Source organism: Mus pahari, chromosome 17 (assembly GCF_900095145.1).
Source record: "Mus pahari chromosome 17, PAHARI_EIJ_v1.1, whole genome shotgun sequence".
Taxonomy (NCBI): Eukaryota; Metazoa; Chordata; class Mammalia; order Rodentia; family Muridae; genus Mus; species Mus pahari.
This window is the reverse complement of record NC_034606.1, coordinates 33,478,630-33,496,321: the sequence shown is the minus strand read 5'-3', so window position 1 is coordinate 33,496,321 and position 17,692 is coordinate 33,478,630. Positions and strand designations below refer to the sequence as shown.

At 44.5% G+C, this 17,692-nt stretch overlaps 1 protein-coding gene across 2 annotated transcripts in view; it reads left to right on the top strand.

The window, feature by feature from the left end:
- Positions 1-17,692, top strand: part of Zfat (zinc finger and AT-hook domain containing) — a 179,582-nt gene that overhangs the window by 147,031 nt on the left and 14,859 nt on the right. The window contains exons 13-15 of one of the 2 annotated variants that reach the window (XM_021216301.2): positions 4,128-4,246; positions 9,794-9,917; positions 12,542-12,672. In XM_021216301.2, coding sequence (XP_021071960.1) covers positions 4,128-4,246; positions 9,794-9,917; positions 12,542-12,672 — 374 coding nt within the window. The remainder of the gene's footprint in view (positions 1-4,127; positions 4,247-9,793; positions 9,918-12,541; positions 12,673-17,692) is intronic. The other variant, XM_029548215.1, reaches the window with a different exon arrangement.

The following is a 17,692-nucleotide window of genomic DNA, read 5'->3' as shown; positions in this document are numbered from 1 at the left end:
GCTCACTTCCTGCCTGCCTCCTCTTCTGTGCCATGCCTGGACCGATACTGAATATGAAGTGGAATCATCCACAATATTAGGGACCATAATGAAGGGCAAATCTTTTAATACCTGGAAATCCAATAGAGTAGATTCTTTAAAGAGCAAGGTTGCCATGGTGAGCTCTTAAAGTTGCACCTGAATGTCCTACCTTTCTTTTGGCTAATCAGTCCAGGTGAGAAAAGTGTGGTTTGGCCATTTGCACCTTTGGTGAGCACTTAATGCCAGGGCTGTGAGTAGCTCACTAAGTCTTCTGTTGACCTTTACTATGCATGCTAAGAAATTAATTAATTGAAGTTTTGAAATGATTTCTCTCTGATTTGATGCCAATTAGCTAGCGTAGTTATACATTCAGGTGAGATTACATATTTCTGTTTGTTGTGCTTTAATTAAAGTTGCTATGGCAAAGGTTGAAGTTTTAATTAATATTGGGCATTATCATATTAAGCTCAATTTAAACATAATATGAGGATATTTTTCTCCCTGAATTAGTTTCCTGAAAATAGTATTCCAGTTTCATTGTGAAGCCTCCATTTGACCTCAGGAAGTTTGGTGTTGGTTGCTGCTGTATTAACTCTTTCAAGGATAAGCAGGGTTGGACTCGCCATGAGCAAAGGTGGACAGCCTCACTGGAAAAGTTATGGCCTCTCCCAGTCTTCAAAGATGGTCTTCAGAGATGGTCATGAAATTCAGCAGGATAGGTGACTAGACCATGGTAACAGGGGGTGTGTATAGGTTACCTTCTTGCTGCTGTGATAAAACACCACAACTAAAAGCAACTTATAGAAGAAAGAGTTTATTTTGGCTTATGTTTTAGAGGAAGAGTCCATAATGGTATGGGAGGCATAGCTTCAGGTGACTGGAACAAGAAACTGAGAAATCACACCTTCAAATACAGGCAGGAAATAGAAGTGGGAATTGACTCAGGCTTTACATTTGCAAAGCCCACCCCCAGTGATGTACATCCTCCAGCAAGGCTGCATATCCTAAAAGTTCTATAACCTCCCCAAGAACACCATGAACTGGGGACAAATTATTCAAATACCCAAATTCTATGGGGTGGTTTCTCATTCAAACCACTATAGAAGGTTAAAAAGAAGTTGACTTATGCTCTTGGCTAAGAGCAATTCATTTGATCTTATCTATAAGAGCAATACAATGTCTTTGATTTTTTTTTTTTTTTGAGTCTTTCCTCTTTTTTTTTTTTAAAGATTTATTTATTTATTATATGTAAGTACACTGTAGCTGTCTTCAGACACTCCAGAAGAGGGAGTAAGATCTTGTTACAGATGGTTATGAGCCACCATGTGGTTGCTGGAATTTGAACTCCGGACCTTCAGAAGAGCAGTCGGGTGCTCTTACCCACTGAGCCATCTCACCAGCCCCCATCTTTGAGATTTTTAACGTAAGCATTCACTTAAGAAGTTGCCTTTTCCATAGAATGTTTTGTAACTTGAGAATCTGATGTTCATTCTGGACTTTCTGATGACGACTAGTGTCATCTGGCTTTGACTCTCTTCGATCTTGTTTTTCTGCATCCTCTTGAACATGCCCATGATGAGAAGACTGAAGAGCAGTGAGCTGACTTAGGAAGGGAAGTCCTGTCAACCTCCAGGTCTGCAGTAGATAAGAAACTCCAATCTAGACAAGGCTCTGTGCAGATTCTACTGACATGGAATTGGTTCAGAAGGCATGTACTGTAGCTGCAAGTGAAAGAAGATACAATTGAATGGTTCGTGCCCCTGAGATTAACTGGCCCATTATATATTTATATAGACAAACTCAATATCAAGACAGAATTCCCCAGAGTGAGTAATAAATAAATGGACATGACAGCCTGAGACAGACTCATCAGCTCAACCCTGGGCTGCCTAAATCTAACCATCTCTGTGATTCACTCAGCTTAGCTCACAAAGGCATGGGAGAAGTGGTTACCTTGGACATCACTTGATGTGCACGTCAGGGATGTAGAAAGGATTGTTTGTGAGGCTTCGTGATTAAGAATAAAGGGAAGGAACTGGTAAAGGCGTCTGAGTCAGAGACGTGTTAAGAGGAGAGTGACATGTCATTCTATCCAGGAAGAATTTGATGTTGTTTACTTCGCAGAACTCTTAAGTTGGTTACAGCCTTGACTTAAGGCAAACATTACTTCATAGTCCCAAGCCTCTGTTTAAAATGAAGTAATCATTGTTGGAATGTGAACATAACAAGTAGATAAATATGCATTACTGTTACTTCTGTATTAGTCAGGGTTTTCTAGACTCTCATAACTTAGGGAATTTATTCAAATAACTTAGAGTCTGCAGTTTGGCTAAGCCAACAATGGCCAGCTGTGGATGAGAAGTCCAAGAAGCTAGTAGTTCCTAAGTCCCACGAGGTGGTGTGTTTCAGCTGGTCCTTTGTATAGCTGGAATCCTGAGGTAGTAGGTTCCAACAGATGTGCTGGCAAGTAAGTGCAAGCAGGTGAAGAAGAATAAAACTTTCATTTTTCTATTGTCCTTGTGTAGGCCTCCAGCAGAAGGTATGGCCCAGATTAAATGTGTATACCACCATGCCTGGATCTAAGTTTTTCTTTATTTGGAACTTGCTCTGTCCAGTCTGGCCTTGAACTCAGAGATGCTTGCCTCTCTCTCTTAGGATTAAAGGCTTGTACCATCTTTCCTAGGCCTAAACTTTTCATGAGAGCTATGCCTCAAGATCCAGATCAAAAGCATGCATCATCCCATGTCAAGATCTGGATCAAAAGCCTGTGTCTTTCAGCCTCGAGATCTGAATCACAGGTGTGCCTTCCATTTCTGGATTGTAGTTCATTCCAGATATAGTCAGGTTAACATCCAAAAATAGCCATGACTCTGTTGCTGCTATTGTTATAGGAGTATAGCATACAGTGTCCATTGGCTTCCTGACTGATCTGGACATGTGCTGTGGCAGCCGTGGGTCTGAGTATGGAAGAAGCATGCCATGGCAGGAGGCAGGATTAAGAGCAAGCAAAATAGTATTGACTTAACACTGTGAATTTCCAAGACAAACGGAATGCAGGGAGAGCTAGTTAAAGAGCAAGCCCCCCCTTGTGAAGTAAAGGTAGACTTTCACTGTTCTCATGACACTGTGCAAGGGTGAGATTGGGGAGGAAAGGCTCTCTGTAGGAAAACACAAGCATGAGAAAGCGAGACCTGAAATCTCACCTTTGGGTCATGAGCTGCTGAAACTGCATAGGCATCAGGCTGCAAAATCTCAAGCACGGGATCATTGGTGAGGGTATCCACTATCTGCTTCCAGCCCCAGGTGGAGGCCCAACTCTAGCCTAGAGAGCTGCTCATCTAACACCTCGATGGCAATCGACTTTCTCTGGCTAGAGCTTGCTTGCATCTCCTGCTACAAGATTAGTGTTCAGTACTGCTTCTGATAAAATTTTAGAATGACAGTCTCTTCTGTGACCTTAGGGTTGGTTTTTGTTGTTGTTGATCTTTTTTTTTTTTTTTAACCTTGAGTTTTATTTTCTTCCAATTAAAGCATCTAAACTCTTCCTGGAACATGTGCAAAATTTAATTGGTTCAATAAACAGTAACACTTCAGGATGTGACCAGAGTTTTAATTTATTCTTTACTGGGAATCTCACAGGAGAATTTATCCTTGTGACTTAGCTTCTCTTGGAAGGGGTTTAGGAACTGAGCACCTGATTTTAAAGCTTTTGGGAGCGAAGGAGGTAGACAAATCAGCCACTGCTCTTTAGTGACTTTAAAACTGTTATTTACAGATAACAACATGAAAGATTGATTTTAGCCGCAATCCAGTTGGTCAAGGGGATTATGTTGCTCATTTCTCTGTGGCATTTAAAATATCAAGCAGGTACTGGGCTCTCTGCAAAGGCCTATTCAGTAAATAAGAAAAGTGTATTAAGTTCTGAAATCTCTACTCTAAAAGCTGACATGTGGTTGCTGTTGTATTCCAATACTAAGGTAAGTGTGAGTGACTGTAGGTGCTGGAAAAAAAATAATGTACTTTACAGATCCCACACATTTGGAGAGGAGACACAGCAGTGTGTTTATTTGCCACAAACACTTCTTTTTGCCTCTCTGTGCTTGCAGGTGGTCTGAAGTGTCCTGTTTGCAGCTTTGTCTATGGAACCAAATGGGAGTTCAACAGACACTTGAAGAACAAACATGGCTTGAAGGTAGTGGAGATTGATGGAGACCCCAAATGGGAGGTAACACTTTAAGTGTGGTATGATCTCGACATGTTGAAACACAGCTGACAAGGCAGGTGAGCCCAGGTGCTGGGCACAGTCAGCCCCCAAGATCGCTGGATGTATTCCTTGGAAATCCTCTGCAGCCGTTTCAGATCATGGCTCCGGGTCCCTCTGAGTGACATCTGAGCCACCAATGTGAATTTATTTCGGGTTGAACTTAAACATTTCTGTGAATGTTGTCTTGGCTTCTCCAGCCCACAAACCCTGTTTTAGATGTTACACCCAGCAGAAGAAAAGGCAAGTGGTCTGTTGCTATCCTCACAGAGAAAATTGGAAGGGGCCCTATTTCCTAGTTCCAGGTCCTTCCCACTAGCTGTTTCCCCTAGGAACTTGAAGCTGTCACCATTATAAGCACCAGCAACCACCCAACTCTTCAAGTACCAGATCCCACTACAAAGGACAGACTGCAGTCATTCTAGGCGGGGCTTCTGAGACTCAGTACTATTGGTGTTTGGTTTTGTTTGTTTGTTTTAAAGATTTTTTTTTTTAGATATTTTCTTTATTTACATTTCAAATGTTATCCCCCTTCCTTGATTCCCCTTCAAAAACCCCTATCCCATCCCCTCTCCCCCTGCTTATCAACCACCCACTCTTGCTTCCCTGTCCTGGCATTCCCCTACTGGGGCATTGAACCTTCACAGGACAAAGGGCCTCTCCTCCCATTGATGTCCTACAAGGCCATCCTCTGCCACATATGCGGCTGGAGCATGGGTCCCTCCATGGCTCTTTGGTTGGTGGTAGTCCCTGGGAGCTCTGGGGGTACTGGTTGGTTCATGTTTTGATCTGCATGATTCTTTGTTGTGGGAGGACTATTCTGGACCTTATAGGAACCTTAGCTACATTTCTAGCCTTTTTCTACCAGGTACCTCTAGCATCACCCTGCCTCTCTGGACCTCACTGAGACAATTACAGTTATTTCTAGACACTGCCAAGGTTTATCACTCTCTGGCAATCACAGACACCTTCAGCTGACAGCGGATTTAGAGAGTACCTGGTTATAACCAGTCAGGAGTAAGGTCTTTGAAATAGTTCATAGCACATAAAAATAATGAAACACCATGACTGTGCGGAGATTACTTTGGAGTGTTTGGAAAGCATATCTTCATGGAAGAACTATATATGTTGATATAGCTCACCATGAACCGGGGGTAGAAATGGAACAATCATCTTCATAGATGCCAAAAGGCTTGTGACAGACAGCATCGCTCACCTATTACACATTTTCAGTAGACTGTAATGGGCGCTCCTTAAGAGGACAAAAGTGTGTTTTGGCCATAAGCCAGTGTCTTGTTTCATTTGGAAGCACTAGAGGGTTCTCACTAAAGTCAGAAACAAGTAACTATGGAAACAGTGTGTTGCTGGATACTCTCGGGCCAAAGTCAGAGAGCCGATGAGTGCTGCAGTCTGCCCAGAGTGCCTGCTACAGTACCATGCTTAATCTCTGAAACTCTTTATTGTGTATTTTATAATTGAGCAAAGTTCTCATGAGAATGCTCTGTATATAAATGGAACTGTGTTTTTGCCATTTGAAGATGTTACAATAAGCAGAGGCCAAAGCTACATGGAGCCTTAGTGCCAACTTGGAATCAAAGAACTCAGAACTTATGTGATTTACTGTTACTATTTGCCATCGTCTACATGTTGAAAGTCCCTAATTAAAACAAAACAAAACAAAATTCAGAATCCACAATGCTGTAAACGCCAAAAGCTTTTGAATATCAGTGTGGCCTCACAAGTGGAATATTCCACATCTTACCTCACTTGAAATACTTGTGGAAGAAACGATGATTCTGACTTACTTCAGAGCTATCAGGGGTGGAGCTACAGCAAGATGGCACAATGTGTGCCTGCCTGATGGTCTGGAACCCATGTAAAATGGGAGTAAAGAACCAACTCTAGCCAGGCGTAGTGGCGCACGCCTTTAATCCCAGCACTCAGGAGGCAGAGGCAGGCGGATTTCTGAGTTTGAGGCCAGCCTGGTCTACAGAGTGAGTTCCAGGACAGCCAAGGCTACACAGAGAAACTCTGTCTCAAAAACCAAAACAAAAAACAAAAACAAAAAAAAACAAACCAACTTCACATAGTTGTCCAAGAGCCTGTCACGGAGGATGTGGGGATGTGGGACCGTGGGTGAGACCACTGATTGGCACCCAATAATTATTTCCACCAGGTGACGAATGATCAGTATGTGGAAGTTTGTCATTCCTCTCTCTTTACTTCTATATGTATTTTATAAATTAAGACTAACAGGTTAGGGTTAGGGGTGACAGGCTTTAAACTTGTCTGTGTTATCTATAAACTGTTTGACCTTGAGCCATTGGTGGGACTCAGTTTACCCTTAGTGTTGTCAACCGTGTAGTGGGCTGGTAGATTGGAAAGCTGACAGGGAGAACCCTGTAGCATGCTGGAGTTTCTGGGTGACAGACAAGCCCTCTGTGCTGTCAGTGCTGATGGCAGGCTCAGTGTCACATTACCATAGATGGTGCCATGATTATTTTCCAGAACTCTCAAGGTCATGCTACAGAATTTGTTGTCTGTTAAAGAAACAGACATTGGAATACTAATTCATGCTGGAAAGTCTGCTAAGTCAGGTACCTCCAGCAGATTCTAGAACTATTAGTAGGGCTTTAACCCCCTCAAAACAGTACACACAAAAATAAGCACTTGCCTCTCAGAAGTGAGGCAGCTAAACATCAAGGAAGCTGGACACAGTGGGATAACACACTGGCTGCCTGGCGGTTTGGATTGTCACTTATCTCCTAAGAATGCCTTGCAGGGAGCACCACTCTTACTGAATGTTATCATTACCTGGGTTCCCCAAAAGGAGAGCAGCTCTTTCATAAGCTAAGGCACTTGCGTCCAGAGTTGGGTAGTACACTACTTGTCTTAGTAAGGGTTTCTATAGCTGCAACAAAACACCATGGATAAAAAGCAAGTTGAGGAGGCAAGGGTTTATTCTGCTTATACTTCCACATTGCTGTTCATCACCAGAAGATGTCAGGACAGGAACTTGAACCAGGCAGGAATCTAGAGAAGGTGATGCAAAGCATGAAGAGGTGCTGCTTTCTGGCTTTCTTCACTTGGCTTACTCACCATCCTAGGGATGGTACCACCATGATCTCACATTAAAAACATAAATAACTAAAAGTCCTTACAAAACTGGATACATTAAAATTTCAGTTCCTTTAAAATAGCCAATCTCTTTTAAAATATGGTCTTTTAAAATTCAAAGTCTCTCAACTGTGGGTTCCAGCAAATTGCTTTATTATTTCAAGAGGGAAAAGTCAATATAGTCACAGTCAAGTCAAAGCAAAAGCAAATTCCACCATCCAATGTCTGGGATCCACCCATGATCTTCTGGACTCCTCCGAAGGCTCGGGTTACTTCTCAAGCTCTGCCCTCTGCAACACAGACACAGCTTGTCTTTTAGGCTCCATCTGGCTCCACTCCACTGCTGCTGCTGTTCTTAGTGGCCATCCCATGGTACTGGCATCTCCAAAACTATTGGTATCTGGGCAGCACCTTCATCAGTAACCTCAGTAGGCTGTCTTCATGGTGCCAAGCCTCAACTTCACTTTATGACCCCTTTACTCCTGGGCCTTCAACTGCTATTGACGTTGCACCTTCACTACTGACCCCTCCTGACCTCTCACTGTGCCAAGCCTCAGTTGCTCTCCGTAGTTCCTCAAACCAGTACCTTCAAAACCAGTACCATGTGATGACTTACTCTATCAAGCTTGGTTGCCAGCTCAAGGTACAACCACTTAGTTGCCTCTGGAGCACAATTTTTGTGTGCTGACTCTCAGGGAACATTTTCCAGAGATTTCATCTCAACGATGCTGTCCTCTTCTTAATTATTGCTAAATTCACAGCTCCAGCCAACCAGCATTGAGTATCCCAGTACAAGTTCTGGTATTATGTTAATCACAGCTGATTCTTTAGCCCCAGCTAACCATAATGACAGAATCTTAAAACTTCACAAGCCAGGCCTCTATCTACTGCACTGTCCTCAACATTCTTATCTTCCAAGCTTCCATAGAACGTCCCACTAACTTCTTAACACTCAATGGCTCTTCTAGCCCAAACTTGCAAAGTTCTCCCACAGTTCTTCCAAAACCATGGTCAGGTCTGGTACAGCAACATCTTACAATCTTGGCACCAACTCGTCTTAATTAGGGTTTCTGTTGCCGTAACAAAACACCATGATCAAAAAGCAAGTTGGAGAGGAAAGGGTTTATTTAGCTTACACATTCACATTGCTGTTCATTATTTAAGAAAGTCAGGACGGGAGCTCAAACATGGCAGGCTACTATAGTCAGGAGCTGATGCAGAAGCCATGGATGGTGCTGCTTACTGAATTGCTTCACATGGCTTGCTCAGCCTACATTTTTATAGATCTGAGGACCATCACCAAGTGATGGCACCATCCACAATGGGCTAGGCACTCCCCACCCCCATTGATCACTGAGAAAATGCCTTAGAGCTGGATCTTATGGAGACATTTCCTCAACTGAGGCTCCTTTCTCTCTGATGACAATAGTTTGTGTCAAGTTGACACACAACAAGCCAGTACATTGCCTAATGCTATTCTAAAGAGAAATGATCTTTTTAATAGTTTCTGAATTCATTTGATATTTATTGGGTGTTTCCTTTATGTCAAGCAAGTATAGCTGAACTGAATTTGGCCAGCTGAATGACCAAAAGGACAGTTACATGCAACTCTGAAACTCTTGTCAGTTACTCACAGATGTCAATAGAGCATAATGTTGGCTCCTATACACTTTGGCCAAAGTGTTGCCTTTTGTTCTTTATTGGTGAGATTCATGGTCCTCACCTTATGGGATTGGTTGCGATTCTCCTCAGAAAGAGATCTTCATTAATATTGTTCCTGTGACTATCTACTTTCCTTGCTTCTCTCCTTGCGGTATAAGATATTTTTGAATGACACTTCAGCCCCTCCTGCCATCACATATCCTGACATTGCAGAATATGTCCTTCCACATCCTTTGTATAGTAATTTGATGAGTGTCAGTAGCTAAGGTTCAGTGAGATCTCACTGTATGGTAGGGCCTGTGCTTTAGTGCTAATTAACAATGCATTCTTCCTTTCCCACTTTCCTCCATGACTGTTCCTTTGCCTCTGTTAGCTGTTTGGCTGGAGGCCTCAGTGTAAGAGGCACATTACAAACAGTGTTGGCAGCATTGGGAGGAGACAGAAGCCTGTAGAAAAGTATACGCAACTGTGTTCATTGAGATCAGCATGCTTCGCTTTGTACCATGAGCACGGGGAGCAACAAGCTTCTCCACACAGTGGCCTTAGAAGGTCTTGACCCTCAAGAGGAAATGTTATCTTTGGGCAATGCATCTGTTAGAGCAGATGGCTCTTGGGGGAGCTATGCCAGTGAAGTGTTAAGTGCTGCTCTCCTGTCTGGGTTTCTCTCATCTGGGATATTTGGGTTGCTGTTAATCTCTTGGAAGGATGCTAAGACACGATGTTTTTATTTAGCCAGCAGCAGAGACTCCCGAGGAGCCCTCCACCCAATATCTCTACATCACTGAATCTGAAGATGTTCAGGGGACACAAGCAGCTGTGGCTGCACTTCAGGACCTGAGATATACCTCCGAGAGTGGTGAGGACATACTTGGTTTTATTTCTCGCTTCTGTGTTTCTCTTTATGTTATAAATAGACCAGCATGTCTTTCTCTGTAAATGCTTCAGAATGAACCTAGCTAGAGTGGGGCCTACATAGCTCAGTCTTATTTCCAGTGCAGCCTTGGGTGTGGGCAGTCTTACCATTCTTACTTAATTGCAGTACAGATGGGTGTTCACGGCACATAGTTGGGTGAGAGTCCTCTAGGTCACAGAGTTGGAGTCTGCTTCTCCTGACTTACCTCAAGGCAGCCCTACCAATGACCTCGTGCTTCCTCTCTTCCTCAGGTCTTATCCCAGGGTCCAGAGTGGCCAGGCAGGTGATAACAGTGGGTGGCATAGAATGTGATGTACCAATGGGTCACACCAGGAATACCAATATACACCTGTGTGCTCAGGACCACTCATCTGTCTCCATTTTCCTCAAAAAGCCAACATATTTTTAAATCAAATGTGATGACTTTGAATTTATTTGATCTGTTTCTAAACTGGACACTGTACTTGGAAGCAGTTTTCCCAAAGCTCTAGGACTGCCAGAGCACATGCATATTGGGGGCTGAGTCAAGCAAGCAGGATTAATGGGAAAGCATTAGGTGAGAAGAAATGGTAATGGGAAATAAGAGGATGCTCCTGTCCTGACTTGACGTCCTCAATCCCGTGTCCTAAGAAAGCTCCTTCCAAACACCTATGGGCATCTGTTTCCGAGCAATGACCTGCTGCTGCCTATCGGGCTAGAGCAAACTGAGGCTGCAGCACCTCCATTTCTACCATAGTCAAGGCCAAGGTGTTAAGCAAGACTCTCATCACTGAGTCCTTGATTGAATTTGCGTTTCTGTCACAGTGGTTAGTGATGTCTGCGTCTCCCATGATCACATACATACCCATTTGCCCACTAGTGTCTCCCCATAGAGTATCCACAAGCACATTTGTACTCTCCCCAAAATGTCTTTCTTTAGAGCTTCTATGTACACATGTCCGTTTGCCCACCCATGTTTGTCCTTAGAGAATCCATGACTGTGTACACTTACCATCCAGTGCGTTTTCTTGGAGAGTCCATGAGCATATGGCCATTTCTCCAAAGGTGTCTTTCCTTGGAGAGTTGGTGCACACATGCGCACGTGCCCGCCATTGTCTGCCGAGGGTGCGTCAGATGCTGTCTCCTGTTTGTCGCTCAGCAGGCCAGATCTCCTCCTTCACCTCCTGCTGCCTGCTTGCCTTGCTTCTTACCTCTAGGCTGTGTTCTGCAGACCAAACTCTGCAGTTATTCACGTAGGCTGCATTTCTCATATGTATATGTGCTATTTTGTGGTTCCCTCATGGTACTTTTCTGCCTAGCTTACCCCCATCTTCAGCACTTAGTTTGCATGTCGCCTACTTAGATCCTACCAGACTTTTCTATACTGTCCCCTAACTGCCCTCCATACCATGTGTTAGGCTAATTTGCTTACCCATGGGTCTCAGGAGCCTGTCAGCCCAGGAAGGATTAAGGGAGGGATTATGTTTTATCTGTTTTCTTTATCTCTATTCCCAGTGGGAACCACAGCTCCTGGCTGACCTAAAGCTTGGGCTGGGTAATGATCAGTGGGGAGGGCAGGGTAGGAAGAATTAAAATCCAACCTCAGTGACTCACCAAAGTAAACATTTTTGTATGTGGAATTTAGAGTGTTTGGCTGCAAGGCATTTCTGAATCATCCCCAGGTCTAGGCAGGTGTGCTGTAGAAGGGGCGGGGGTTGGGGGAGTACTATGTGGTGTGGTGTGAGCATATGCAGGTCCCCTCCTCCATCTTAGGCCAGATCTACCTACTGCACTGATCATGTCAAAATTTTCTTTCTCCAATCTCTTACTGGTTGATCTGTGTTGGCTCACGGCCTGCAGAAAGCAGTGCATGGGGGTGTAAACATTGGCAATCACTTCATGGCATTACGAAGCACAGAGACCAAGCAGTCATTTCCACTTGAGTAAATTAATGATCTTCGTGAGGGTGTGCTCAGGAGGATTACAGATGGGCAGCAGATGGTGGGAGAGAGCAGGGAGGGTGTGCCAAGTTGCTGCTCTGGTGATGTGGGCCCCTGCCTTTTGACAAGATTAAAACAACAGCAAGCTAAAATTGGTTTATAGTTCAGAAGCACTGGCTGAACAAGTAAGACATTCTTGGGTGTCCTGCCTGTCACTCAGCATGTTGCCACTGTCCATCTATGATGCCCTTAGGAGAAACCAGCTCTGCATCATAGCTGGTCAGCTGGTAATCCTCAGTTGTGACACCAAAGGGCGGTTTGTGTAACCACATCAAGATCTAGTTCATCTGGGCTCCAGTTCCATGTTTGTGGTGCCATCGCCCCAATGGCCTGGGGCATATTTCTGCTTTTTGTGTCCATGAGATCATGCCATCACACCATCCCCTTATGGTTTCAGTCAGGCCTTGAGCAGTTCTTGCAGGAAATATGTAGTGAGCTGTAAAATATTCTTCTCTGAATAAGTGATTTCTGAGAACCCATGAACACTCTGGAATAGTTGTACCCCCCCCCCATAGTCTTCACGTCTAGGGGCCAGTTTGCCATTCAGTGCAGAGAGCTTAATGGTGTCCTGTTGCTTCTTTCCCATAGGTGAGCGACTTGACCCCACAGCTGTGAATATCCTGCAGCAGATCATTGAGTTGGGTTCGGAGACCCACGATGCTGCTGCTGTGGCCTCCGTGGTTGCCATGGCGCCCGGCACAGTGACTGTTGTAAAGCAGGTGAGGTCCCTCTGCTCAGTATTTGTCTGCTAGAGCCACTACCCATCTTTCTCCTTTCTTTTTCCTCACGACTTCAGCTTGCCTAGAGTAGAATTCAAACTGAAATTGGTCTTCTTCTTGACTTATTAGGGATTGTGTCTTGAGTGGCTGAGTTTGCGCAGATGTGTTAGAGAAATCACCCAGGTGTTTTGGAAGCACCGAGGAGACTCTTCATTTCCTTTCAGAGAGTCGCAGAATGCAAGTGAGCATAATGAGAACCTACCAAGAAGTTAAACTGGAAGCGTGGGGACAGCCAGGGATGCCCAGGAATATTTGCCCCTGGACTGACTGTCCTTTTAAAGAGAAGCGTTATCACTTTATGTTTGCACAGGAGAGATGACAGTGATGGTTTGGAAAGAAGGGTTTTTCTACCAGGTTGTCCCAGAGCTCCTCACATCCGCTCCTTCTCTCCCCTGTCTTCTCAAAAGAGCCGCCAGCAGTCTGTTAAGAGTACAGCGCACGGGATAATCAGCTTCCTTGCTCACTCACACCTGCCTCCTTACCACACACTCCGTGTTTAAGAGTAGTTTACACAGCTACCTTAAACAAAACCAGTAAGCACATCAGAACCAGGAAACCATATACTTTAAATGCGTAAAGTAAGTTTCTCTATGCTTTTTAGATTTTTGCCTGGCTGTGTGTTTTTTTATGAGTCACTGGGTATTTATTGAGTACTTGCTGTTGTCAGAGCTGTGGTGCTGGAGTTCCAGGAAGGCACCAACGCTTGCTATCAGGGTGGCTACTCCCCGTGGAAAGGGATAGAGCAGGAATAAAGTAGTGCACCATGAAAAATGTAAACTGCTGAATTAATGCAGAGCCAGTGTATATATCACAGCTGGAGGGGGACTAGCACGTGTGGGCTGAAGACTGTGTGACAAAGGGTTGTTGGGCAAGGTGTCTCTGAAGTTTGAGGCATGATCTACTAGAGCTATCCTATCTTTAATGTAAAATTAGTGTAGGTTTTTCTCTGACTGAAAATAAGAAGGAAACATGAAACATTTAACTTAAAAGGTGTGTGTGTGTGTGTGTGTGTGTGTGTGCTTTTTCTTTGCACTGACAAAGACACTTCTTACAATGGCTCTAATATATGCTCTCCTGGGTCATGTTACCTGGCTAACACTACCTGCCTTTGGGATTAAGAGTGGCTATCTCACTGTTGTCCCTATGACTGTACTCAGTACATGGTGCAACACATGAAGTCCATGCCAAACAGTCTTCTGGGGCAGAGGAACTTCTGGTTTAACACTGGATTTCTTGATCCAGAGACAAGATGTCCTGTAGAGGAGTATTTGAATTGGGTGTCCTGGAACCCCTATTCCATAATGAAGTTTTTCTCCAGGTCTTGAATAGAAATTGGACACCAGAAAGAAAAATGCTTAACTCTGCAGTATCTTGATAAAAAATACACATTCTAGCTTTTTTTTTTCTGGCATTTGCTACATTTCAGGCTTCAGATTGCCTTCTTCATATCTTCTGGAACTCCTCACTTATATCCTGGTATGTGGAATCTTAAAGTAGATCTGGTTTCATTAGAGAAGTACTGGGAGTACTTTGCTTGGTTTGTACACGTGGATGCTAAGACTTCAGGAGGTGCAGCTTATTGCCATCTGTGTCTTCTTTCTATTAAAAATATTGACTGACTGCTACTCAGGGTTGTGAATTAGTGAGTGTCACAGGCAGTGCTGCCATACATGAGGTTGCAAATTTAGAGGCCTGCTTAAATACGACTCTATCAATTGGACTGTCAGCCCAACAGAGGAGAAGGCAGATCCACATCAATACAACTTGAGTAAGCAAGTCCAAATTTGCACAGTAGGAGGGGACAGTGGTGCCCCAGAAGAATCTTTCTTACTTCAACCTAGAGCTGCGAGTGGAACTGGGAACTCACTCATGCGGGGCGACAGATGGAAGTATTCCCAAGGATGTGTGTGACATCACCACTATCTCCTGTACCTGACAGAGCCTCCCTTTCACATGTGGCTCATAATGCGTAAAAATATAGGGAGGGAGAGAGGGAGAGAGGGAGGGAGGGAGGGANGAGGGAGGGAGGGAGGGAGGGAAGGAAGGAAAGAAGGAGGGTGGGAGGGAGGGAGGGAGGGGTGGATGGCCAGATAGACAGATGTTAACCTGCCCACACCTGTAGCAGAGGGACTGAAATATCTCAAGCTTTGGTAGGTGAAGGAATGTCTGTCCTCTGATTAAATTATCCCATCATTTACATTTACTTTGGCTGCATTTATTGGGTTGATTGATCCTTTTTCTTTTAATTAAGCACTGACTTAGGATATTTTCAGTCAGGAACTCAGGTGTGCTAATGAGACTGCTGAAGCCCTGCTGGAGTCCTGCCCCCCTGCTGAATTGCCCAGTGCTGCCTCTCATCCAGAGGAGAGCACTGGGCAGCAGTATTAAGACCTCCTCTTGCTACAACCCAAGTCAGGACACAGAGCAATTGACCAACAAATACTGACTAGTTTTGCTTGCACTGTTGGCTTCATGTGTTGATTTTCTGGTCACCTCCTGTTAGTACTGAAGAGAAAAAAAGCTTCCGTGTCATAAAAGCACATGAAATCCCTGTTGCATGTCATACTTTTATATCTTTTAAAGCAGAAGGGTCTGTTTCCTGTACTTATTTTACAGAGTCCAGATAGATTCTAGGTTTTGTATGGATTTACTTTTTTATATGTGTGTGTGGTCTATGCATGTGCATGCATGAGAATGTAGTGGGTGTGCCTACTCGTGTACCTGTGGAGGCCAGAGGTGGGTACTACATGTCCTCCTCCTCCATCACTCCCCACCTTTTCTGAGCCTGGATCTCTTACTGAAACTGGGATTCTGACTGACTTTATACTGTTTGACCAGAAAGTCCCTGGGATCTTCTTGTGTCTACTTTCCAGCCCTGGGATTACAGGCACGCACTACCATGCCCTGATCTTTATGTGGTGCTTATGAGAGAGAGAAGGGCTCATGGGGCCAAAAGTACATAGTGAAGCAAAGATCCCCACCTTATGGCACTCGAGCCATAATGTGAGAGTGGGAAGGGCTAGAAATCTAAGTCTTCCATTCTAGGAGCTGCCTCCGTAATCTCAAGGCCTTACTCCCTGAAGTTCCTGCCTTCTCACACCAGTACTACCCCTGTGGACCAGCTCTTCAAGGAATGAGTCTTTGGGGACGTTCCAAAATAATTAGCAATAATTAAATAATTTGATTAGCAATAATTAAAAGTGATTTGTCCCCAATTTTTAAGCTTCCCAAGTTCACTGTCACCATCTTAGCACACATCTGGATTATGTGCTAAGAGAAGCTGCTGTGCAGAGGAACTTCCGAGTGCAGCCCCTGGCCTAAGAGCATGTGTGCCCTGCAAGGAGAGCCCAGCCTGACCTCTTGCCTTAGCTCCTGAAGCTGGGTGTGACTTGGGACTATAGCCAGATTATGGGCTGAGCCGTTTGGGAGAGGATTTAGATGAAGTGGCTTCAGAGTCTGTTTCCATGACCATTTGAAAGAAGCCATTCTCTTCGATCTTATTGTAATCACATGTCTAGCACCCTGGCCCGAGAACCCTACATAGTGTAGAGGCTATCTGGCAGCTGAAGGGCCCTTACAGTGGCTGAGGCTTCCCCTCTTCCCTTGACCTCAGGAAGGCTAGCTTTCTTTTTCTTTCAGTGCAAGTGACATGAAATAATGGAATTTGAAAGTTTCGTTTGTGTGGGGCTGGAATCAGTTTCTCCTGAGGTTCAAGACAGTCAGGGGCTAGAGATGAAAGTAGGTTCAGCAGGCCTGGCCCCTTCTCTATGCTTGTTTCCCATCCCTAGGCTGGTGGGACTTCATGTTGGTCTGGTATGTGTACCACAGGTAACGGCTGCTTTAGTCCTCTTACACCAGTAACAAATTCTATCTTTTGTTGTTCCCTCTCAGGTTCACCTAAGGGAGTCTTTATGAAAGATTAAGGAGTATGCATGTGTGCATATTTGTGTGTGTGTGTGTGTGTGTGTGTGGATACTCAGACCCGTGCATGTCACAGGGACAGAGTAGGCACTTGCTGGGGTCTGGGAAACTAATGCTTCAGGATTCCAGCAGATGCCTCCAAGCCAGGTTTACTCTTCTTGTCTAATTCCCGGCTCTCCTGTTTGCATGTTTGATTTAGTTTGGTCTGTTCTTTGAGACAGGCTCTCACTGGCTCGGAACTTGTTCTGGTCCTTCTGCCTCCTGCTCTTCTGAGTGCTTGTGTTTGCCCCTCTTTGGGTCCTTTGTGAAAATGACTGTTCTCCCTACTGCCCCATCACTCTGCTCTCTGTGACAGACTACTCACCTCAGGGTTTGTTTTTGGTTGGTCAATCATTTTTGGCTCCTGCCTAGGGAGCTTTGCCATAAAATGGACTTGATCACAAGTCCCTGCCGTCTTTAATTCTATCATGATCTTAACACTCGAGTAGGTACCCTCCTAGGGCACACTCACACTGTGCCTCCTTTACAGAGCATTCATTCCATTGTTGCTGAACTGGCATTCGGTATGAAGACGCTGGGGACAGAAGAGCAGCTGACCTTCTCTTATTACTTAGTGCCACCTTTGTCATCTGTAGGCCCTCCTTAGCTCTCCCCAGCCTTTCAAACCTCTTCTCATTCTTCTTCCTAAATGGCATTTCTTTTCAGAGATCTCTGCCCCTGGCATAATGTCTGATGGCTGACATGCCAAATGGCTGCCTCTCAAAGCTCTTTTATTACTTGCTGAGTCCTCCCATGCATTGGTAGTTGCTACAAAGTCCATTTCTTTGTGAAATCATAGAAGTAAGCATGAGCCCCATGATATAACTCTGGACATTTGAGAAATGGTCTGCAGAAACTGAATAAAGGCTTCTGTCTGTCTCATTATGGTACCCTTCCATGTATCCCTCCTTTAGATCTGAGGGTGCCAGTCTCCCCTGTACATCCCTCTGTCAGAGCTGACGTGTCAGTCTCCCCTGTACATCCCACTGTCAGAGCTGAC